At 44.5% G+C, this 19,892-nt stretch overlaps 1 protein-coding gene across 18 annotated transcripts in view; it reads left to right on the forward strand.

Annotated features, from left to right (window-relative positions):
• The window catches only part of LOC109876272 (uncharacterized), a 239,151-nt gene that overhangs the window by 100,178 nt on the left and 119,081 nt on the right, over window positions 1–19,892 (forward strand). Inside the window, exon 3 of one of the 18 annotated variants that reach the window (XM_031834922.1) lies at window positions 3,806–3,811. The exons of the other annotated variants lie outside the window; for them this stretch is intronic. Coding sequence (XP_031690782.1) covers window positions 3,806–3,811 — 6 coding nt within the window. The remainder of the gene's footprint in view (window positions 1–3,805; window positions 3,812–19,892) is intronic. 18 annotated transcript variants of the gene reach the window in all.

Here is a 19,892-nt window from a genome sequence, read left to right on the forward strand (position 1 = left end):
TGCACCTGGGGACAGGGTCTGGCTCTCGACCCGAAACCTGCCCCGCCGCTTGCCCTGCCGGAAGCTGGGTCCGCAGTGTATAGGGCCATTTAAAGTCCTGAGGAGAATAAACAAGGTTTGTTATCGATTATTACTTCCTTCGTATTATCGTATTAACCCCTCGTTTCATGTGTCTCTTCTCAGGCCGGTGGTAGCTGGTCCCATGCAGGAAGGTGAGGTTCCGGAGGTCCCTCCGCCCCCTCTGGACATCGAGGGGTCCCCAGCGTACACTATACGAGCTATTCTGGACTCGAGACGCCGGGTGAGGGGCTTGCAGTACCTCATTGACTGGGAGGTGTACGGTCCGGAGGAGAGGTGCTGGGTTCCGGTGGGGGATATTCTAGATCCATCTATGTTGAGAGAGTTCCATCGCCTTCGTCTGGATCGCCCGGCGCCTCGGCCCCCGGGTCGTCCCCGAGGCCGGCGTCGGTGCGCGTCAGGGGGGGTACTGTCACGAATATTACCGAAGGGCACTCCCCTTCTTGTTCGGGTGGCGCTCGACGGTCGTCGTCACCGGTCTACTAGCTATCACCGATCCTTTGTTCTGTGTTCGTTTGGTTTTGTCTAATTGGTATCACCTGTTTCTTGTTTGGTTGTTAGGGTGGGGTTATTTAAGTTTGTTCTGCCTGCTTCTGTTTCGTGCGGGCTTGTTCGTCTGTTTTGTGTTAGAGTGTATTTTGTTTGCATTTTGGGTTTTGCGCTGTCCGTTAATATTTCTGTTCATTTGTTTTCCCGCTTTTGTTCATGTTATTTTTCCTGGACATTAAAGCGTGTTTTTCCCCACATCCTTTTGCTCTCTGCGCCTGACTCCACACCTCTTCACTCATTGCACGTTACAATTTGTGATTTATTTATCAACCTTCAACTCTCTATACCTGTTGATACAGGGCTCATATGTGAAACTACTCTAACTGAACATTTTCTTTCACAGTGACACTGACTCCGAATGGGAGTCTTATCCGGTGTCCTGTGTGAATTTAAGTATGCTCTCTCTAATTAGCTCTTTCTCTCTCTCGGAGGACCTGAGCCCTAGGAACATGCGTCAGGACTACCTGGCATGATGACTCCTTCCTGTCCCCAGTCCACCTGGCCTTGCCGCTGTTCCAGTTTCAACTGTTCTGCCTGCGGCTATGGAACCCTAAACTGTTCATTTTTACTCCTGAGGTGCTGTCCTGTTGCACCCTCTACAACCACTGTGATCTCCACCCGGCACAGCCAGAAGAGGACTGGCCACCCCTCATAGCCTGGTTCCTCTCTAGGTTTCTTCCTAGGTTTTTGCCTCTCTAGGGAGTTTTTCCTAGCCACCGTGATTCTACACCTGCATTGCTTGCTGTTTGCGGTTTTACGCTGGGGCTATATAAATTGATTTGATTTGATAGAGGACTGAGGGTCATCCAAATATTGAAAGTGTGTAAATAGTTACCCATGTTATTTTGTAAATGTATATATATTTTTTAAGTGTCCTAAGTTTTCTTAACTGTGACCTTAATTTCCTACCATCTGTAAGCTGTTAGTGTCCTAATGACCGTTCCACAGGTTCATGTTCATTGTTTATGGTTCATTGAACAAGCATGGGAAACAGTGTTAACACCCTTTGCAATGAATATATGTGAAGATATTTGTATTTTTATGAATTGTCTTTGAAAGACAGGGTCATGAAAAAGGGACGTTTCTTTTTTTTGCTGAGTTAACAACATAAATATGCCCTACAGACTAATGAAGCTGGATGTGTTTGAAATTCAAAGTAGCACTTTTATTTGATAGTTTGTCATGTTGAATTTTCGCAGGTTTTTAGGGCCAAACTGACAGTTTGAACCAGTGGCTAAAATGCCTGGAGAATCCCACAAATATACCTGTTCATATTATGGCATCTCGACTAGCTTTAACTTTAACTGGATCAGACAGGTTTCTGGTAAAGGGTTGGAATGGATAGCTTACATTTATGGTACTAGTGGTAGTAGCATCTACTACTCCCAGTCAGTTCAGTGTCGGTTCACGATCTCCATAGACAATAGCAAGCAGCAGGTGTATCTCCAGATGAATAGTCTGAAGACTGACTATAACGAGCAAAAGTTTACTTTGTGCCAGAGACACAGTGACACAGAAGCCTGCAGTGCTGTATAAAAACTGATCAAGCACTTATTTTATTGTGAGAGTCAGTGAGACAATTCTGAGCTAGGAGAGAGTAGACACATCATACTCTAAATTATAATGCAAACATACCAAACTACTTGAAAAGCCTTAAATATACCTGACAACCTGTCAAGATAACTGTATGAATATTCTCATGAAACTTTACTGAAAACTTTGTCGTTCAAAGTCAGTTGACAATGGCAACCCCAAACAGTTTCAATAATTTATGCAGTCATTCAGTCAAATGAACTATCAATCTCTAGCAGCTAAAATCATTTATTTGGTGTACTTGCATGAAACCAAATGTAAATTGTCAGCAAACAGAATTAAGTTTCAAGCTTCAATGTCATGTGGACAGTGTACAGTGGAATGCCTTTTTTGCAAGCTCCAAACCCAACAATGCAGTAATCAATATCAATGTAGCACTAAAAATAACAAGGTAGAACAAAACACACAAGAAATAAAAATAGGATATATGAAGAACACGAGAAAGTAAGAAGCTACTGTATATACAGTCAGTTCCAAGACCATAGTTATAATGTGCAGGGATACTGGAGTGATAGAGGTAGATATGTACAGAGGTAAGGGGACTAGGCATCATGCCATATGGTAAACAGAGTAGCGCCAGCGTAAGTGATGATGTTGCTGTTGCGCCTGCTTCACGACTGTACGTGTGTGAGAGGACTATTTTAGGTCCTTAGTGATTTGGACTTGAATAAGTAGAATATTGAATATGGAACCATGACGGTCATTAATGTTAAAGAGTAATGGAACAAATATAGATGGAACAAGTATAGATGGAACAAGTTTATTGTATTAATCCCAATAGATTCTGTCATCCTGTGCTGTTCTGAGAAACAATGCCTGCAATATCAACCCTGAAAGAACATCCCTCCCTCTCAGTCTCTCTTTCAGCCTCTAGAGGGCAGTCTATGCAGTCTCCCTCCCCTTCATCCCTTGATAATCAGACACTCAGCTCTGGCCTTCTCATTATAGAGAGCTTGGACTGACATTACAACATTACAAGTTGTCACGTTCTGACCATCGTTCGTGTGTGTTTTCTTTGTTTTAGTGTTGGTCATGACTTGAGCTGGGTAGGCATTCTATGTTGTGTGTCTGGTTTGTCTATTTCTATGTTTGGCCTGATATGGTTCTCAATCAGAGGCAGGTGTTAGTCATTGTCTCTGATTGGGAACCATATTTAGGTAGCCTGTTTTGTGTTGGGTTTTGTGGGTGATTGTTCCTGTCTCTGTGTTTGCACCAGATAGGGCTGTTTAGGTTTTCCCACGTTTATTGTTTTTGTTAGTTTATTCATGTATAGTTTCTTTATAAATTAAACATGAATAACCACCACGCTGCATTTTGGTCCGCCTCTCTTTCACCAGAAGAAAACCGTTACAGAATCACCCACCAACCAAGGACCAATCGGCGTGGTAACAGAGCCAGCAGCAAGAGCAGCAGGAGCAACAGCAGCAGCAGGAGGAGCTAGCACGGCAGAGCGGCTGGAAGCCCGAGAGGCAGCCCCAAAAATGTCTTGGGGGGAGGCACAGGGAGAGTGTGGCAGAGTCAGGAGTCAGACCTGAGCCAACTCCCCCTGTTTACTGTAAGGAGCCATGGATGTAATTGGAGCTGTCGGGGGAAGCTGAGTGCTGAGTCTGAGAGTGTTGCGGATGTATTGGACAGAATAGAGAGAAGGCTGTTGGTTTGGCATAGTATGCAAGGCATTCGCCCTGAGGTGCGTGTTCCCAGCCCGGTACCACCAGTGCCGGCACCCCGCACCAGGCTGTCTCTCCGTCCCATCAACACAGGTGCTCCCGCCTGTCCGGCGCTACCGGAGTTTCCGCCCCTCAGTACAGAGGCGCCAGAGCCCCTCAGTCCAGCGCTGCCGGAGCCTTCCTCTCCAGCGTTGCCGGAGCTTCCCGTCTGCCCAGCGCCATCAGCGCCGCCTGAGCCAGCCGTCTGCCCAGCGCCGCCTGAGCCAGCCGTCTGCCCAGCGCCGCCTGAGCCAGCCGTCTGCCCAGCACCGCCTGAGCCGCCCGTCTGCCCAGCGCCGCCAGTGCCGCCAGTCTGCAAGGAGCCGCCAGTGCCGCCAGTCTGCAAGGAGCCGCCAGTGCCGCCAGTCTGCAAGGAGCCGCCAGTGCCGCCAGTCTGCAAGGAGCCGCCAGTGCCGCCAGTCTGCAAGGAGCCGCCAGTGCCGCCAGTCTGCAAGGAGCCGCCAGTGCCGCCAGTCTGCAAGGAGCCGCCAGTGCCGCCAGTCTGCAAGGAGCCGCCAGTGCCGCCAGTCTGCAAGGAGCCGCCAGTGCCGCCAGTCTGCAAGGAGCCGCCAGTGCCGCCAGTCTGCAAGGAGCCGCCAGTGCCGCCAGTCTGCAAGGAGCCGCCAGTGCCGCCAGTCTGCAAGGAGCCGCCAGTGCCGCCAGTCTGCAAGGAGCCGCCAGTGCCGCCAGTCTGCAAGGAGCCGCCAGTGCCGCCAGTCTGCAAGGAGCCGCCAGTGCCGCCAGTCTGCCAGGAGCCGCCAGTCTGCAAGGAGCCGCCAGTCTGCCAGGAGCCGCCAGTTCCGCCAGTCAGCCAGGAACCGCCAGTGCCGCTAGTCAGCCAGGAGCCGCCAGTCAGCCAGGATCTGCCAGGACTGCCAGTCAGCCAGGATCTGCCAGAGCCGTCAGTCAGCCAGGATCCGCCAGTCAGCCAGGATCTGCCAGAACGACCAGCCAGCCAGGATCTGCCAGATCCATCAACCTGCCTGAGCTTCCCCTCAGTCCTGAGCTTCCCCTCAGTCCTGAGCTTCCCCTCAGTCCTGAGCTTCCCCTCAGTCCTGAGCTACCTCAGTCCCGAGCTGCCCGTTGTTAGGGTTCCTAAGCCAAGGTTAGCAGCGAGGGTCGCCACTCAAGGGACGCTAAGGAGGTGGACTAAGACAATTATGGAGTGGGGTCCACGTCCAGCGCCAGAGCCGCCACTGCGGACAGATTCCCACCCACACCCTCCCCTATAGGTTTAGGTTGTGCGTTCGGAGTCCGCACCTTGGGGGGGGGGGGGGGGGGGTACTGTCACGTTCTGACCATCGTTCGTGTGTGTTTTCCTTGTTTTAGTGTTGGTCAGGACGTGAGCTGGGTGGGCATTCTATGTTGTGTGTCTGGTTTGTCTATGTCTATGTTTGGCCTGAAATGGTTCTCAATCAGAGGCAGGTGTTAGTCATTGTCTCTGATTGGGAACCATATTTAGGTAGCCTGTTTTGTGTTGGGTTTTGTGGATGATTGTTCCTGTCTCTGTGTTTGCACCAGATAGGGCTGTTTAGGTTTTCGCACGTTTATTGTTTTTGTTAGTTTATTCATGTATAGTGTCTTTATAAATTTAAACATGAATAACCACCAGGCTGCATTTTGGTCCGCCTCTATTTGTTATGGTGATGTCCATAGACAGTAAGTAAAGCATTATATGGTGACTGAAGAATGTCTGAGTATCATAGTTACACTAATTTAGAGTTTAACTATCATATCTTCAACTGAATGTTGAGACATTTTGTTTAGCAGGTGTTTGTGATATCAGACTGGATCAGTCACCTTCTCAGGTGATAAAACCTTGAGACAAAGTTGAATTGTCATGTAAAATCTCTGTGTTTAAAATGACAGACTATTATATGCACTGGATAAGACAGAAACCAGGAAAAATACTGGAGTGGATTGGGAGAACTAACTCTGCTACTAACATATTTTTTTAGGTATTATATTAAAACTGCATTGTTGGTTAAAAGCATTTCACTGTAAGGTCTACACCCACTGTATTCGGCACATGTGACAAATAAGATTTGATTTGATAACGCAGACTCCCTGAAAAGCCAGTTCATCCTGACTGTGGACGTCTCCATGAGCACCCAGTTCTTAGAGAACTTGAGTCTGACTTCTGCTGTTTATTATTGTGCTGGACAGACACATTGACTGGAGCTGATGAAGCAGCTGCATAAAACATACGTTTGTACTACTGCATCTACAGGATAATACAGGGTATTAATAATACTTAATTTCATTACAGTAAAGAATACAACAAAATATCACAAAGCACTTCCCAGCTTCTAACGTTCAAATTATACAATCAAACTATCTCTTGTCCAGTCTGGTCAATCTTTCTTGTTGTCCCATGAACAAGTTATAAACAAAGTATTTAGAACATATGAACCTGTTTCCCATCCCTGGATTCTCTATTTAATCTCTGTGTGATCTCCCCACCCTGTGAGGAGGAGTCAATGCAAAACTCTGATCTCTTCCATCACTACTTGTCTCTCTGCAGAGTGGAGGAGAGGGACTGAAGCTCTGTCTACTAGACTGAGTGATAGAAACTGACCATCATTTATCATGTTTAACAAAGATTACATAATAGGGCTACTGCTACTGATTATAAGACAGTCAGGTAAACACTTTTTACTTTCAACAGATGGTTGTGTCTACTTAAAAGCTTTTCTTCAAGTTTTAAATGCTCTCTTTTTATCAACAGGTGTTCACGGTCAGACACTGACTGAGTCTGTGCCTGTGGTTAAAAAGACTGAAGAATCACACCAACTGACCTGTACATATGATGGAATCTCAAACGATAACGCTGCCATTGGCTGGATCAGACAGGATCCTGGGAAAGGGCTGGAGTGTGTTGCTTATATTTCTGCACCAAGTGGTAGTACTATCTACTACTCCCAGTCTGTTAAGAATCGGTTCACCATCTCCAGAGACAACGGCAAGCAGCAGGTGTATCTCCAGATGAACAGTCTGAAGACTGAAGACTCTGCTGTTTATTATTGTGCCCGACAGCCACAGTGACACAGGAGGCTGCAGCGCTGTGCATAAACTGATCAAGCACTTTTCTAAACGGGAGTCAAATGGGATGTGCGACAGACAAGAAACTGAGGATCCAGCATAAATTCCAAGTATATTCACAGCATACCATTCCTCATAAAGCTCAATGCAGCTTAATCCACTCCTCTGACCATTTTAGTCAATACATATATATCATCTTGATGACAGCTTATTTACATTCACCTGTATATTAGCCTAATCAAATTCAGAGTGTGAATTACTGGTAGGTATTAATTAATGACCTCATTGAGCATAATAAAATACAGAAGCTGAATTGTGATAGCAGACTTTTACTGTTAACTAAAAAGAGTAATAGGCCATGTATATACTGTATCTTTAGGGGACACCAATAGTTAGACTATCTCCATATGTGGCTTTTGTGCAGTTCTACAACGCATCAATGATGTTAAATGCAGTATTTTATTATTGAGCAGAACACAACCACTCATAATGCTGCACAATACATCCCATAAAAAGATAATTGTATTATTATGATAAATAACTGTTGTACTCAACACATCATTGTGTTACCTGTTATTTATTAACTGTACTTTTCCATGAATCCTAAGCCACTCAGCCAAACTCAATGGTTGTAAAGCCCAGAGAGTCTTTGAGCATAACCTTTAAGGTCTCTGGGTACTCAGCCATGAACTCAGGCCCTGTGTGTAGCTAACTGACACTCTCTACCCATTCATCGCCATTTACCCGTTGTTGTTGTCTTAGCTGTTTACACGTTGTTGTCTTTGCCCTCCCAATCAACACCTGTGATTGCTTTATGCCTCCCTCTAATGTCAATATACCTTGTATATTGTTGTTTATGGTAGCTCTCATTGTTTTGTTTTTCTGCGGAGCCCCTAGTTCCGCTCTACAAGCCTTGGTCAGCTCCCTTGCCCCACCCCCCACACATGCGGAGACCACACCTAGCTTAACTGGCGCCTCCAGAGATGCAGCCTCTCTCATTGTCACTCAATGCCTCAGTTTACCTCCACTGTTCTAGCACCCTACCATGCCATTGTCTGTGCATTATGCCCTGAACCTATCCTACCATGCCCAGAAGTCTGCTCATTTTACTCTCTGTTCCGAACACACAAGATGAGCAATTCTTATAGCCTTCAGCCGTACCCTTATCTTACTCCTCCTCTGTTCCTCTGGTGATGTAGAGGTTAACCCAGGACCTGTGTGTCCCCAGGCGCTCTCATTTATTGACTTTGTAACCGTAAAAGACTTGGTTTCATGCATGTTAACATCAGAAGCCTCCTCCCTAAGTTTGCTTTATTCACTGCTTTAGCGAACTCCGCCAACCCTGATGTCCTTACTGTGTCTGAATCCTGGCTCAGGAAGGCCACCAAAAATTCTGAAATTTCCATCCCCAATTACAACATTTTCCATCAAGATAGAACTCCTAAAGGGGGAGGAGTTGCAATCTACTGTAGAGAGAGCCTGCAGAGTTCTATCATACTATCCAGGTCTATACCCAAACAGTTTGAGCTTCTACTTTTAAAAATCCATCTCTCCAGAAAAAAGTATCTCACTGTTGCCGCTTGTCATAGACCCCCCTCAGCTCCCAGCTGTGCTCTGGACACCATATGTGAATTAATTACCCCCCATCTATTGTTAGAATTCGTACTGTTAGGTGACCTAAACTGGGATATGCTTAACACCCCATCCTACAATCTAAGCTAGATGCCCTCAATCTCACACAAATGATCAAGGAACCTACCAGGTACAACCCCAAATCCATAAACATGGGCACCCTCATAGATTTCATCCTGACCAACTTGCCCTCTAAATACACCTCTGCTGTTTTCAACCAGGATCTCAGGGATCACTGCCTCATTGCCTGCGTCCGTTATGGGTCCGCGGTCAAACGACCACCCCTCATCACTGTCAAACGCTCCCTAAAACCCTTCTGCAATCATGCCTTCCTAGACGACCTGGCCCGGGTATCCTGGAAGGATATTGACCTCATCCCGTCAGTCGAGGATGCCTGGTTTTTATTCAAAAGTGCCTTCCTCAACATCAAGCATACCCCTTTAAAAAAAAAAGAGCTAAGAACAGATATAGCCATTGGTTCACTCCAGATTCGACTGCCCTTGACAAGCACAAAAACATCCTGTGGCGCACTGCGCTAGCTTCGAATAGTCCCCGCAATATGCAACTTTTCAGGGAAGTCAGGAACCAATATACACAAATTTCAAACAGAAATTGACATCCTGCAGCACTAGTTCCAAACCGTTTTGGGACACTGTAAAGTCCATGGAGAATAAGAGCAGCTCCTCTCAGCTGCCCACTGCACTGAGGCTAGGAAACACTGTCACTACCAATAAATCCACAATAATTGAGAATTTCTATAAGCACTTCCCTACAGCTGGCCACACTTTCCTTCTGGCTACACCAACCCTGCCCAGCAGCTCTGCACCGCCCACAGCAACTGACCCAAGCCCCGCATCCCCGCTTCTTCTTCACCCAAATCCAGACAGCTGATGTCCTGAAAAAGCTGCAAAAACTGGATCCCTACAAATCAGCTGGGCTAGACAATCTGAACCTTCTCTTCCTAAAATAATCCACCGCCATTGTCATAAACCCTTGACTTCGACAAATTAGCCTCCAACACTCTACTCAGCAAATTGGATGCAGTCTATCACAGTGCCATCCGTTTTGTCACCAAAGCCCCATATACTACCCACCATTGCGACCTGTATACTCTCACTGGCTGGTCCTTGCTACATATTCGTCGCCAAACCCACTGGCTCCAGGTCATTTATAAGTCTTTGCTAGGTAAAGCTTAGCCTTATCTCAGCTCACTGGTCACCATAGCAACACCCACCCGTAGCACGCGCTCCAGCAGGTATATTTCACTGGTCATCCCCAAAGCCAACACCTCGTTTTGCCACCTACCATCCAGTTCTCTGCTGCCAATGACTGAAACGAATTGCAAAAAAAACTGAAGTTAGAGACTTATATCTCACTCACTAACTTCAAGCATCGTCTGTCAGAGCAGCTTACCGATCGCTGCAGCTGTACATAGCCCACCCAACCAACTACCTACCTCATCGCCTTATTTTTTTATATATTTTTTTTCTGCTCTTTTGCACACCAATATTTGTACTTTCCCATCCTCATCTGAACATCTATCACTCCAGTGTTAATAGCTAAATTGTAATAATTTCGCAACTATGGCCTATTTATTGCCTTACCTCCTTACTTCATTTGCACACACTGTATACAGATTTTTTATTGTGTTATTGGACTGTATGTTTGTTAATCCTATGTGTAACTCTGTGTTGTTGTTTTTGGCGCACTGCTTTGCTTTATCTTGGCCTGGTCGCAGTTGTAAATGAGAACTTGTTCTCAACTGGCCTACCTGGTTAAATAAAGGTGAAATAAAATGTACATTTAAATTCTATCAGTGATGATAGCTGTACCACAGACTGGATTAGACATCCTGTAGATAAAGCTATGGAATGGATCGGTGACTCAGATGGAAACTTCAAGGATTCTTTGAAAAGCAGGTTCAGCATCTCCAAAGATTGTCCCAACAACATAGTCATTGCAGAAGGGCAGAGAAGTCTAACTGAAGACACAGCTGTGTATTACTGTGTCAGATATAATGACACAGAGTTGTGTGAAGCAAAGCATGACCTGTTCAAAAACAACAAAGATGTCTGTCCCATCAAACCCTCATTCCATAATTACTACCCTGTTCATATTGACACAGTCAAAATGGACACTTCCTGTGAATGTGAGATAAACTGTCTGAAAATGTTTCCATACATTTTAATTAGAATAATGAATAAATGAATGCATATGCATTCATATTTAAACCATGAATAACAGACATGTATATGTTAGTTTCCTAACGATGTAATGTTTATAAGAAGATTATTAGCAGATTTGTTAATGAAGTAAAACTATGTTTTTATTTTACATGTGTCATTTTAGTGATAGAAATTATGACCATCCACATGCAGAAAATGTGCTTGAACAGCTATTATTAAACAGAAATGTCACGCCCTGGTCGAAGTATTTTGTGTTTATCTTCATTTATTTGGTCAGGCCAGGGTGTGGCATGGGTTTTTGTATGTGGTGTGTATGTATTGGGTTTGTAGCTTAGTGGGGTGTTCTAGTTAAGTCTATGGCTGTCTGAAGTGGTTCTCAATCAGAGGCAGGTGTTTATCGTTGTCTCTGATTGGGAACCATATTTAGGCAGCCATATTCTTTGAGTGTTTCGTGGGTGATTGTCCTTAGTGTCCTTGTTCCTGTCTCTGTGTTAGTTTACACAAGTATAGGCTGTTTCGGTTCGTTACGTTCTTTGTTTTGTAGTGTTTATTATTGATTCGTGTTTTACGTTTGTTTATTAAACATGGATCGAAATCTATACGCTGCATTTTGGTCCGACTCCTTCACCACAAGAGAACCGTTACAAGAAAGGTAAAACCATTCATAATGATGCTGAATAAATAACAACTATTAAAGGTTAAACCATTCATAATGATGCTGAGTAAATAACAACTATTAAAGGTTAAACCATTCATAATGATGCTGAGTAAATAACAACTATTAAAGGTTAAACCATTCATAATGATGCTGAGTAAATAACAACTATTAAAGGTTAAACCATTCATAATGATGCTGACTGAATAACAACTATTAAAGGTTAAACCATTCATTCTAATGCTTAATAAATTACTTTGAATGAGTTGAAAATGATAATATTATAAACCTTATTATAAGGAAGGCTCATGCATGTCTATTACAGTTAAAAAGCATTGTACCTACAGGATTTAGGTAACCTGTTCTAATTAACTGATGGTTAAAATATTAACATATATTAAAATAAATAATAGATGTGTGCATTATTACCTATCCACAACCATCTGAATGTGTTGCTGTCCTCATAGAGCAGGTGTGTGGTTCTGGTGGGAGGTTTTTGTTATGGTGTGTATCACTGTGACTATATGGGGGCCACAGTGATATTACATCGTAACAAAAACCCTTTGCTCCTGTGTAGATACATCAACACTGAACAGGTGAAATTAACACCCCCCAGGATAAAGGTGATAAACATAATTTTGCACGCCCAATTTTTCAGTTTTTGATTTGTTAAAAAAGTTTGAAATATCCAATAAATGTCGTTCCACTTCATGATTGTGTCCCACTTGTTGTTGTTTCTTCACAAAAAAATACAGTTTTATATCTTTATGTTTGAAGCCTGAAATGTGGCAAAAGGTCGCAAAGTTCAAGGGGGCCGAATACTTTCGCAAGGCACTGTATATATGCACATTATCGAACAAAACACACAATACATGTATAACATGACGTCCTATGAGTGTCATCTGATGAAGATAATTAAAGGTTAGTGATTTCATTATCTATATTTCTGCTTTTTGTAACTCCTATACTTGGCTGAAAAAATGGCGTGTGTGTTTGACTTGGCTCTGACCTGACATAATCATATGTTGTGCTTTCGCTCTAAATAAGTTTTTTAATCTGCCACAATGGGTAGATTAGCAGGATGTTTATCTTTCATTTGCTGTATTAGACTTGTTAATGTGTGAAAGTTACATATTTAAAAAAAAAAAATTCGCACTCTGAATTTTCAGAAATTTTGTGGGTGTTCCGCTAGCGGAACCCCTGGGCGAGAAAGGTTAACAGAAATTATTGTAACCAAACAGAAAATCAAATCAAATGTATTTATATAGCCATTCGTACATCAGTTGATATCTCAAAGTGCTGTACAGAAACCCAGCCTAAAACCACAAACTGCAAGCAATGCAGGTGTAGAAGCACGGTGGCTAGGAAAAACTCCCTAGAAAGGCCAATACCTAGGAAGAAACCTAGAGAGGAACCAGGCTGAGGGGTGGCAAGTCCTCTTCTGGCTGTGCCGGGTGGAGATTACAACCGAACATGGCCAAGATGTTCAAATGTCCATAAATGACCAGCATCGTCAAATAATAATAATCACAGGCAGAACAGTTGAAACTGGAGCAGCAGCACGGCCAGGTGGACTGGGGACAGCAAGGACTCATCATGCCAGGTAGTCCTGAGGCAAGGTCCTAGGGCTCAGGTCCTCCGAGAGAAAGAAAGGGAGAATTAGAGAGAGCATACTTAAATTCACACAGGACACCGGATAGGACAGGATAAGTACTCCAGATATAACAAACTGACCCCGACACATAAACTACTGCAGCATAAATACTGGAGGCTGAGACAGGATACCATCGGACAGGGCCAAACAGGAAGGATATAACCCCAACCACTTTGCCAAAGCACAGTCCCCACACCACTAGAGGGTTATCTTCAACCACCAACTTACCATCCTGAGACAAGGCCGAGTATAGCCCACAAAGATCTCCGCCACGGCCAACCCAGACAGGAAGATCACATCAGTGACTCAACCCATTCAAGTGACGCACCCCTCCTAGGGACGGCATGAAAGAGCACCAGTAAGCCAGTGACTCAGACCCTGTAATAGGGTTAGAGGCAGAGAATCCCAGTGGAAAGAGAGGAACCAGCCAGGCAGAGACAGCAAGGGCTGTTTGTTGCTCCAGAGCCTTTCCGTTCACCTTCACACTCCTGGGCCAGACTACACTCAATCATATGACCCACTGAAGAGATGAGTCTTCAGTAAAGACTTAAAGGTTGAGACCGAGTTTACGTCTCTCACATGGGTAGGCAGACCATTACATAAAAATGGAGCTTTAGAAAAAGAGAAAGCCCTGCCTCCAGCTGATTGCTTAGAAATTCTAGGGACAATTAGGAGGCTTGCGTCTTGTGACCGTAGTGTACGTGTAGGTATGTACGGCAGGACCAAATCAGAGAGATAGGTAGGAGCAAGCCCATGTAAGGCTTTGTAGGTTAGCAGTAAAACTTGAAATCAGCCCTTGCCTTGACAGGAAGCCAGTGTAGGGAGGTTAGCACTGGAGTAATATGATAATTTTTGGGGGTTCTAGTCAGGATTCTAGCAGCCGTATTTAGCACTAACTGAAGTTTATTTAGTGCTTTATCCGGGTAGCCGGAAAGAAGAACATTGCAGTAGTGTAACCTAGAACTAACAAAAGCATGGATTAATTTTTCTGCATCATTTTTGGACAGAAAGTTTCTGATTTTTGCAATGTTACATAGATGGAAAAAAGCTGTCCTTGAAACAGTCTTGATATGTTCGTCAAAAGAGAGATCAGGGTCCAGAGCAACGGCGAGGTCCTTCACAGTTTTATTTGAGACGAATGTAACCCTCTTCAGGGAAAGGTCTAGAGTGGATTGGATACATTGACACTGGAACCACAGCTTATTATGCCCAGTCTCTCCAGGGCCAGTTCACCATCACCAAAGACAACTCTAAAAACCAGCTGTACTTAGAGATGAAAAGTCTGAAGACTGAAGACTCTGCTGTTTATTATTGTGCCAGAGACACTGTGACACAGGAGGCTGCAGCACCTTACAAAGACTGTGTGAGATCCAGGGTATCCTGCGCCGGCTCTGTGCACTGTGTCTCCGGTGAGCCTTCACAGCCCAGTGCGTCCTGTGCCAGCTCCACGCACCCGGTCTCCTGTTCATCTGCCCACTGTGTGAGAGGCAATGAGGCGCATCTGTTTGTTGCATCCATTGTTGGAATGAGACCAAGGAGCAGCGTGGTAAGTGTACATCTTTCTTCATTTTGATGAACACCAAAAAAACAACTAAAGATAAACGAACGTAAAGTTCTGCAGGCCATACAGCAACTAACAAAATCAAGATCCCACAACTGAAGGTGGGAAAGGGCTGCCTAAGTATGATCCCCAATAATAAAGGCTCTCTAAGGTCAGGGCATGACAGTACCCCCCCCCAAAGGTGCGGACTCTGGCCGCAAACCTGAACCTATAGGGGAGGGTCCGGGTGGGCATCTCAACTCAGTGGAGGCTCCGGTGCGGGACGCAGACCCCACTCCGCTTGAGGCTCCCCCACTTCGGTGGCGCCTCTGGTGCGGGGATTGTCGCCGGGGACTCCGGACCGTACATCGTTGTCGCGGACTCTGGACCGTAGATCGTCATCGCGGACTCCGGAACGTAGATCACTGTTGGAGGAACCGAACCACTGATCGTCGCCGGAGGCTCCCGACTGGGGACCGTCGCCGGAGGCTCCCGACTGGGAACCGTCGCCGGAGGCTCCCATCTGGGGACCGTCGCTGGAGGCTCCGGCACAGGGCTTACCGAGCTGGGGAGACGCACTGGAAGCCTGGTGTGTAGAGCTGGCACAGGGCTTACCAGGCTGGGCAGATGAACAGGAGACCGGGTGCGTGGAGCTGGCACAGGACGCACTGGGCTGTGAAGGCTCACCGGAGACACAGTGCACAGAGCCGGCGCAGGATACCCTGGATCAAAGAGACGCACCGGAGACCAGGAGCGCTGAGCCGGCACAATCCGTCCTGGCTGAATGCCCACTCAAGCACGGCAAATGCGGGGAGCTGGCACAGAGCGCACCGGGCTGTGGATGCGTACCGGAGACACAATATGTGTAACCGCAAAGCAAGGTACCTGAAGGGTCACACGCTCCTCAATGCGACTGTCTTGCTCCAGACTTCAACCCCTCCAAACTCTTTCGTCCCTCTCCTCTGCCAACCACTCCTCACTCAAACGGTCCAAGAATTCCTCCGACGCCCACATTATCTGCCCCCCCCCCCCAATAAAATTTGGGGGGCTGCCTCTCCGGTTTCCGTTCTGTCCTCTCCTCCTGAACACGCTGATTGGTCCGTTTGTGGTGGTATTTTCTGTTGTTTCTGTTCATTGAATGAGACCAAGGTGCAGCGGTGTAAGCGTACATCTTTCTTTATTTTGATGAACACCAAAAAAACAACAAAAGATAAATGAACGTAATGTTCTGCAGGATATACAGCAACTAAAAAAATCAAGATCCCACAACTGAAGGTGGGAAAAAGGGCTGCCTAAGTATGATCCCCAATCAGAGACAACAATAAACAGCTGCCTCTGAATGGGAACCATACTAGGCCAACAAAGAAATTGAAACATAGATTTTCCCACCCAAGTCACACCCTGACCTAACCAAATAGAGAATAAAAAAGGCTCTCTAAGGTCAGGGTGTGAAACTGTTGTTCAGACACACCCTTTATCAGAGAGCAGAAGGACTCAAAAGTAATGGAAAAAACACTGATATCAGTATTATCCCAACAAAATAATCCACACACATTACAACAGTGAAAAGCACATAATTTACATGAACTCAAAGTCAACTTTACAGAATTTAGTTCATATTAGCAATTACATTTTGAGTATTTGTGTCGGAAAGAATTAAATTAATGTGATCAGCAAACAGAAATATACTCAAACTAAAAACAGTAATGGACTGATTATATATCCCTGTGGAACTCCATAATAGATTCCCAAGAGGGGATGAGCAGTAAGAGATACATATAATTCAATAATAATTGTGTTGTCCCACATAGGCAAATATTCTTGTTTCTTAGCTCTTCAGCACTGTATAAAAGATCAAACATGTCTACTGTGAACATCGATAATGGAAAACCTGAAAAAAGATAGAAGAATGAAAGACAGGGGAGGGAGAGAACCTAGGAATTGAGCAGAAAATATCTCTATATCAGTATCTGTTAAAACCTCTAGAGGGCTGTCTATACAAAGTCTCCCTCCCATTCATCCCTTTATAATCAGACACTCAGCTCTGGAATTTTCATTATAGGCGGCATGGACTGACATTACAACAAGTCCTGCACTAACCTGACTATCACTGAACAATGAGGACTGTCTGGAGTTTATTAGTCATGGTGGTGTTCATACACAGTAAGTAAAACATTACAGTGAGCCCTGCACTAACTAATACTGAACAATGGAACTAATGAACCTCTGGAGTTTAGTTGTCATGGTGATGTCTATACACAGTAAGTAAAACACTACATGGTGACTGAAGAATGTCTGAGAATCATGGTTAAACTCAATATTAGTGTAAATGCCAAATCTGTTTCGCAGGTGTTTGTTGTGATGTCAGACTGGATCAGTCAAGGAGACTGTTAAATTATCATGAAAAACATCTGACAGACTATTATATAAACTGGATAAGGCAGCAACCAGGAAAAAGGCTGGAGTGGATTGGTAAAATTATGGTTCAAGCTCTGCTACCTGCTCAGACTGCCTGAAAGGCTGGTTCACCCTGACTTAGGATGTCTCCAAAAACACACAGTTCTTAGAGGCCAAGATTCTGAGAGAAGAGGACTCTGATGTTTATTATTGTGCTGGACAGACACAGTGACTGGAGCTGGTGAAGCAGCTCTAAAAAATACTCAGCTCCAGTCTCTGTTAACATCAGTCCTATGTCCCCACCAACACTATAGGATGGAGTAGAAACATCATACTGTAAATTATAACCCACATTTTTTTTTATCACTTGAAAAGCATAACATATACCTGACAACCTGTCAAGATAACTGTATGAATATCCTCATGAACACTTTATAGCCATTCATTGTATGTTGACAATGGCAAATAAGCCAAAAACTGTTTTAATAATATATGCAGTCCATCTGTCAAATTAATAATCAATCTCTAGCAGCTAAAACCATCAATTTGGTCATGTCTTTCAATGTGGGGAACTTATTTGTGTGAAACCAGATTTCAAATTTCAGTGTAATGCCTTTCTTGCAAGCTCCAAACCTAACAATGCAGTAATCAATATCAATGTAGGACAAAAAAATAACATAAGTGCAGGGATACTCTAGCCATTCTGTTAGCTATTTAGCAATCTCATGGCTTGGGGATAGAAGCTGTTCAGGAGCTTTTTTCAGACTTGATGCATTGTTACTGCTTGCCATGCGGAAGCAGAGAGAACAATATACGGCTTCGGTGGCTGGAGCCCTTAACAATTTATTTTCCGAGCCTTATTTTCACAGAGGTTCTGGATGGCAGGGGGCTCGGCCCCAGTGATGTACTTGGCTGTCTGCACCACCCCCTGTAGCACCATGCAATCAAGGGCAGTGCTGTTGCCATACCAAGAAGAGATGCAGCCAATCAAGATGCTCTCATATGGAACTGTGATGATCATTCATGTTAAAGAGCAATGGAACAAGTATGGAACAAGTTTATTGCATTAATCCCAATAGATTCTGTCATCCTGTGCTGGGTGGGTGGTGTGACATCAGAAACAGCAAGCATAGCGAGTAACAGCTAGTTACAGCAGGACAGCAGCAAGAGACACCAGTGCGTGGGAGCACATGACATCCGATATTGAGGAAGCATGTGTAGAGCTGGTCAACTTAAATAGACCTCATGTAATTAGAGTGTGAATCCAATTGGTGCAATATCTGCTGAAGCAAACAGCTGATGCCAACACACTCTGGTTTCCCTTCTGAAATGGCTCCGCTTTATATCTTTTTCAAGACACCTTATTTACATTCACCTGTATATGAGCCTAATCCAATTCAGAGTTTTAATTACTGGTAGATGTAAATGAATGTCCTCATTCAGTGTACTGAAATATACAATGAAGAAAAACCGCAACATGTAAAGTATTAGTCCAATGTTTAATGAGCTGAAATAAAAGATCCCAGAAATTCTCCATATGCTCAAACGGCTTATTTATCTCAAATTTTGTGCACAAATGTGTTACATCCTTGTTAGTGAGCATTTCTCCTTTGCCAAGATAATCCATCTACCTGACAGGTTCGGCATATCAAGAAGCTGATTAAACAGTATGATGATCATTGCACAGGTGTACCTTGTGCAGGAGACAATGACAGCCACTATAAAATGTGCAGTTTTGTCACACAACACAATGACACAGATGCCTCAAGTTTTGAGGGAATGTGCAATTGGCATGCTGACTGCATGAATGCCCATCAGAGCTGTTATCCGATCATTTCATGTTAATTTCTCTACCATAAACCCGCATCCCATGTCAATTTAGAGTTCTTGGCAGTACGTCCAACCGGCCTCACAACCGCAGACCATGTGTATGGCGTTGTGTGGGTGAGCGGTTTGTTGATGTCAACATTGTGAACAGAGTGCCCCATGGTGGCGTGGGGTTTTGATATGGGCAGGCATACGCTACGGACAACGAACACAATTGCCTTTTATTGATGAAAATCTTAGTGCACAGAGATTCCCTGACAGAATCCTGAGGCACATTGTCGTGCCATTCATCCGCCTCAAGTTTCAGAATGATAATGCGCAGCCCCATGTCTCAAGGATCTGTACACATGTCCTGGTAGCAGAAAATGTCCCATTTCTTCCATGGCCTGCATACTCATCAGACATGTCACCCAATGAGCATGTTTGGGATGCTCTGGATCGACGTGTACGACAGCGTGTTCCAGTTCCAGCCTCCTCTAATTCAGTTACTTCATTTGACTGATTTACTTATATGAAATGTATCTCAGTAAAATCTTGTTCAGTAGATGAGACTGATAGCAGACTTTCACTGTTAACTTAAAAGAGTAATGGGCCAAGTATATACTGTAATATACTGTAAACAATGAGCAGAACAGAACCAATTATTGTTCTACTCAACATGTCACTGTGAAACTAGTGATGCATTCACTGTACTTCTCCTTTAATCCTAAATCTTTGACATCTATGCAAATACATTTCCCTCTCTGTATATATAGGAGCCTCTCTTTCACTCAGTTGGAGGAAATAAGTATTGTTCCCATCAGCTCAGATTCCTCACAAACTCTGTTCCCTGCATCTCTGCTGCTGCTGCTGGCAGCTGCCTCCTGTGAGTTCCTTCAAGGGATTGGGAGTTTGAAAACAAAACATGCTATGTTTTGAATACATATTACAATAACATAATCAAACTGTATATTTTGATTTGCCTCCCCAGGTGTGTGCGGCATTGTTGACCCGGAACTCACCCAGCCAAGCTCAATGGTTGTAAAACCTGGAG

This window comes from Oncorhynchus kisutch, linkage group LG10 (assembly GCF_002021735.2).
Source record: "Oncorhynchus kisutch isolate 150728-3 linkage group LG10, Okis_V2, whole genome shotgun sequence".
In the NCBI taxonomy this organism is placed as follows: Eukaryota; Metazoa; Chordata; class Actinopteri; order Salmoniformes; family Salmonidae; genus Oncorhynchus; species Oncorhynchus kisutch.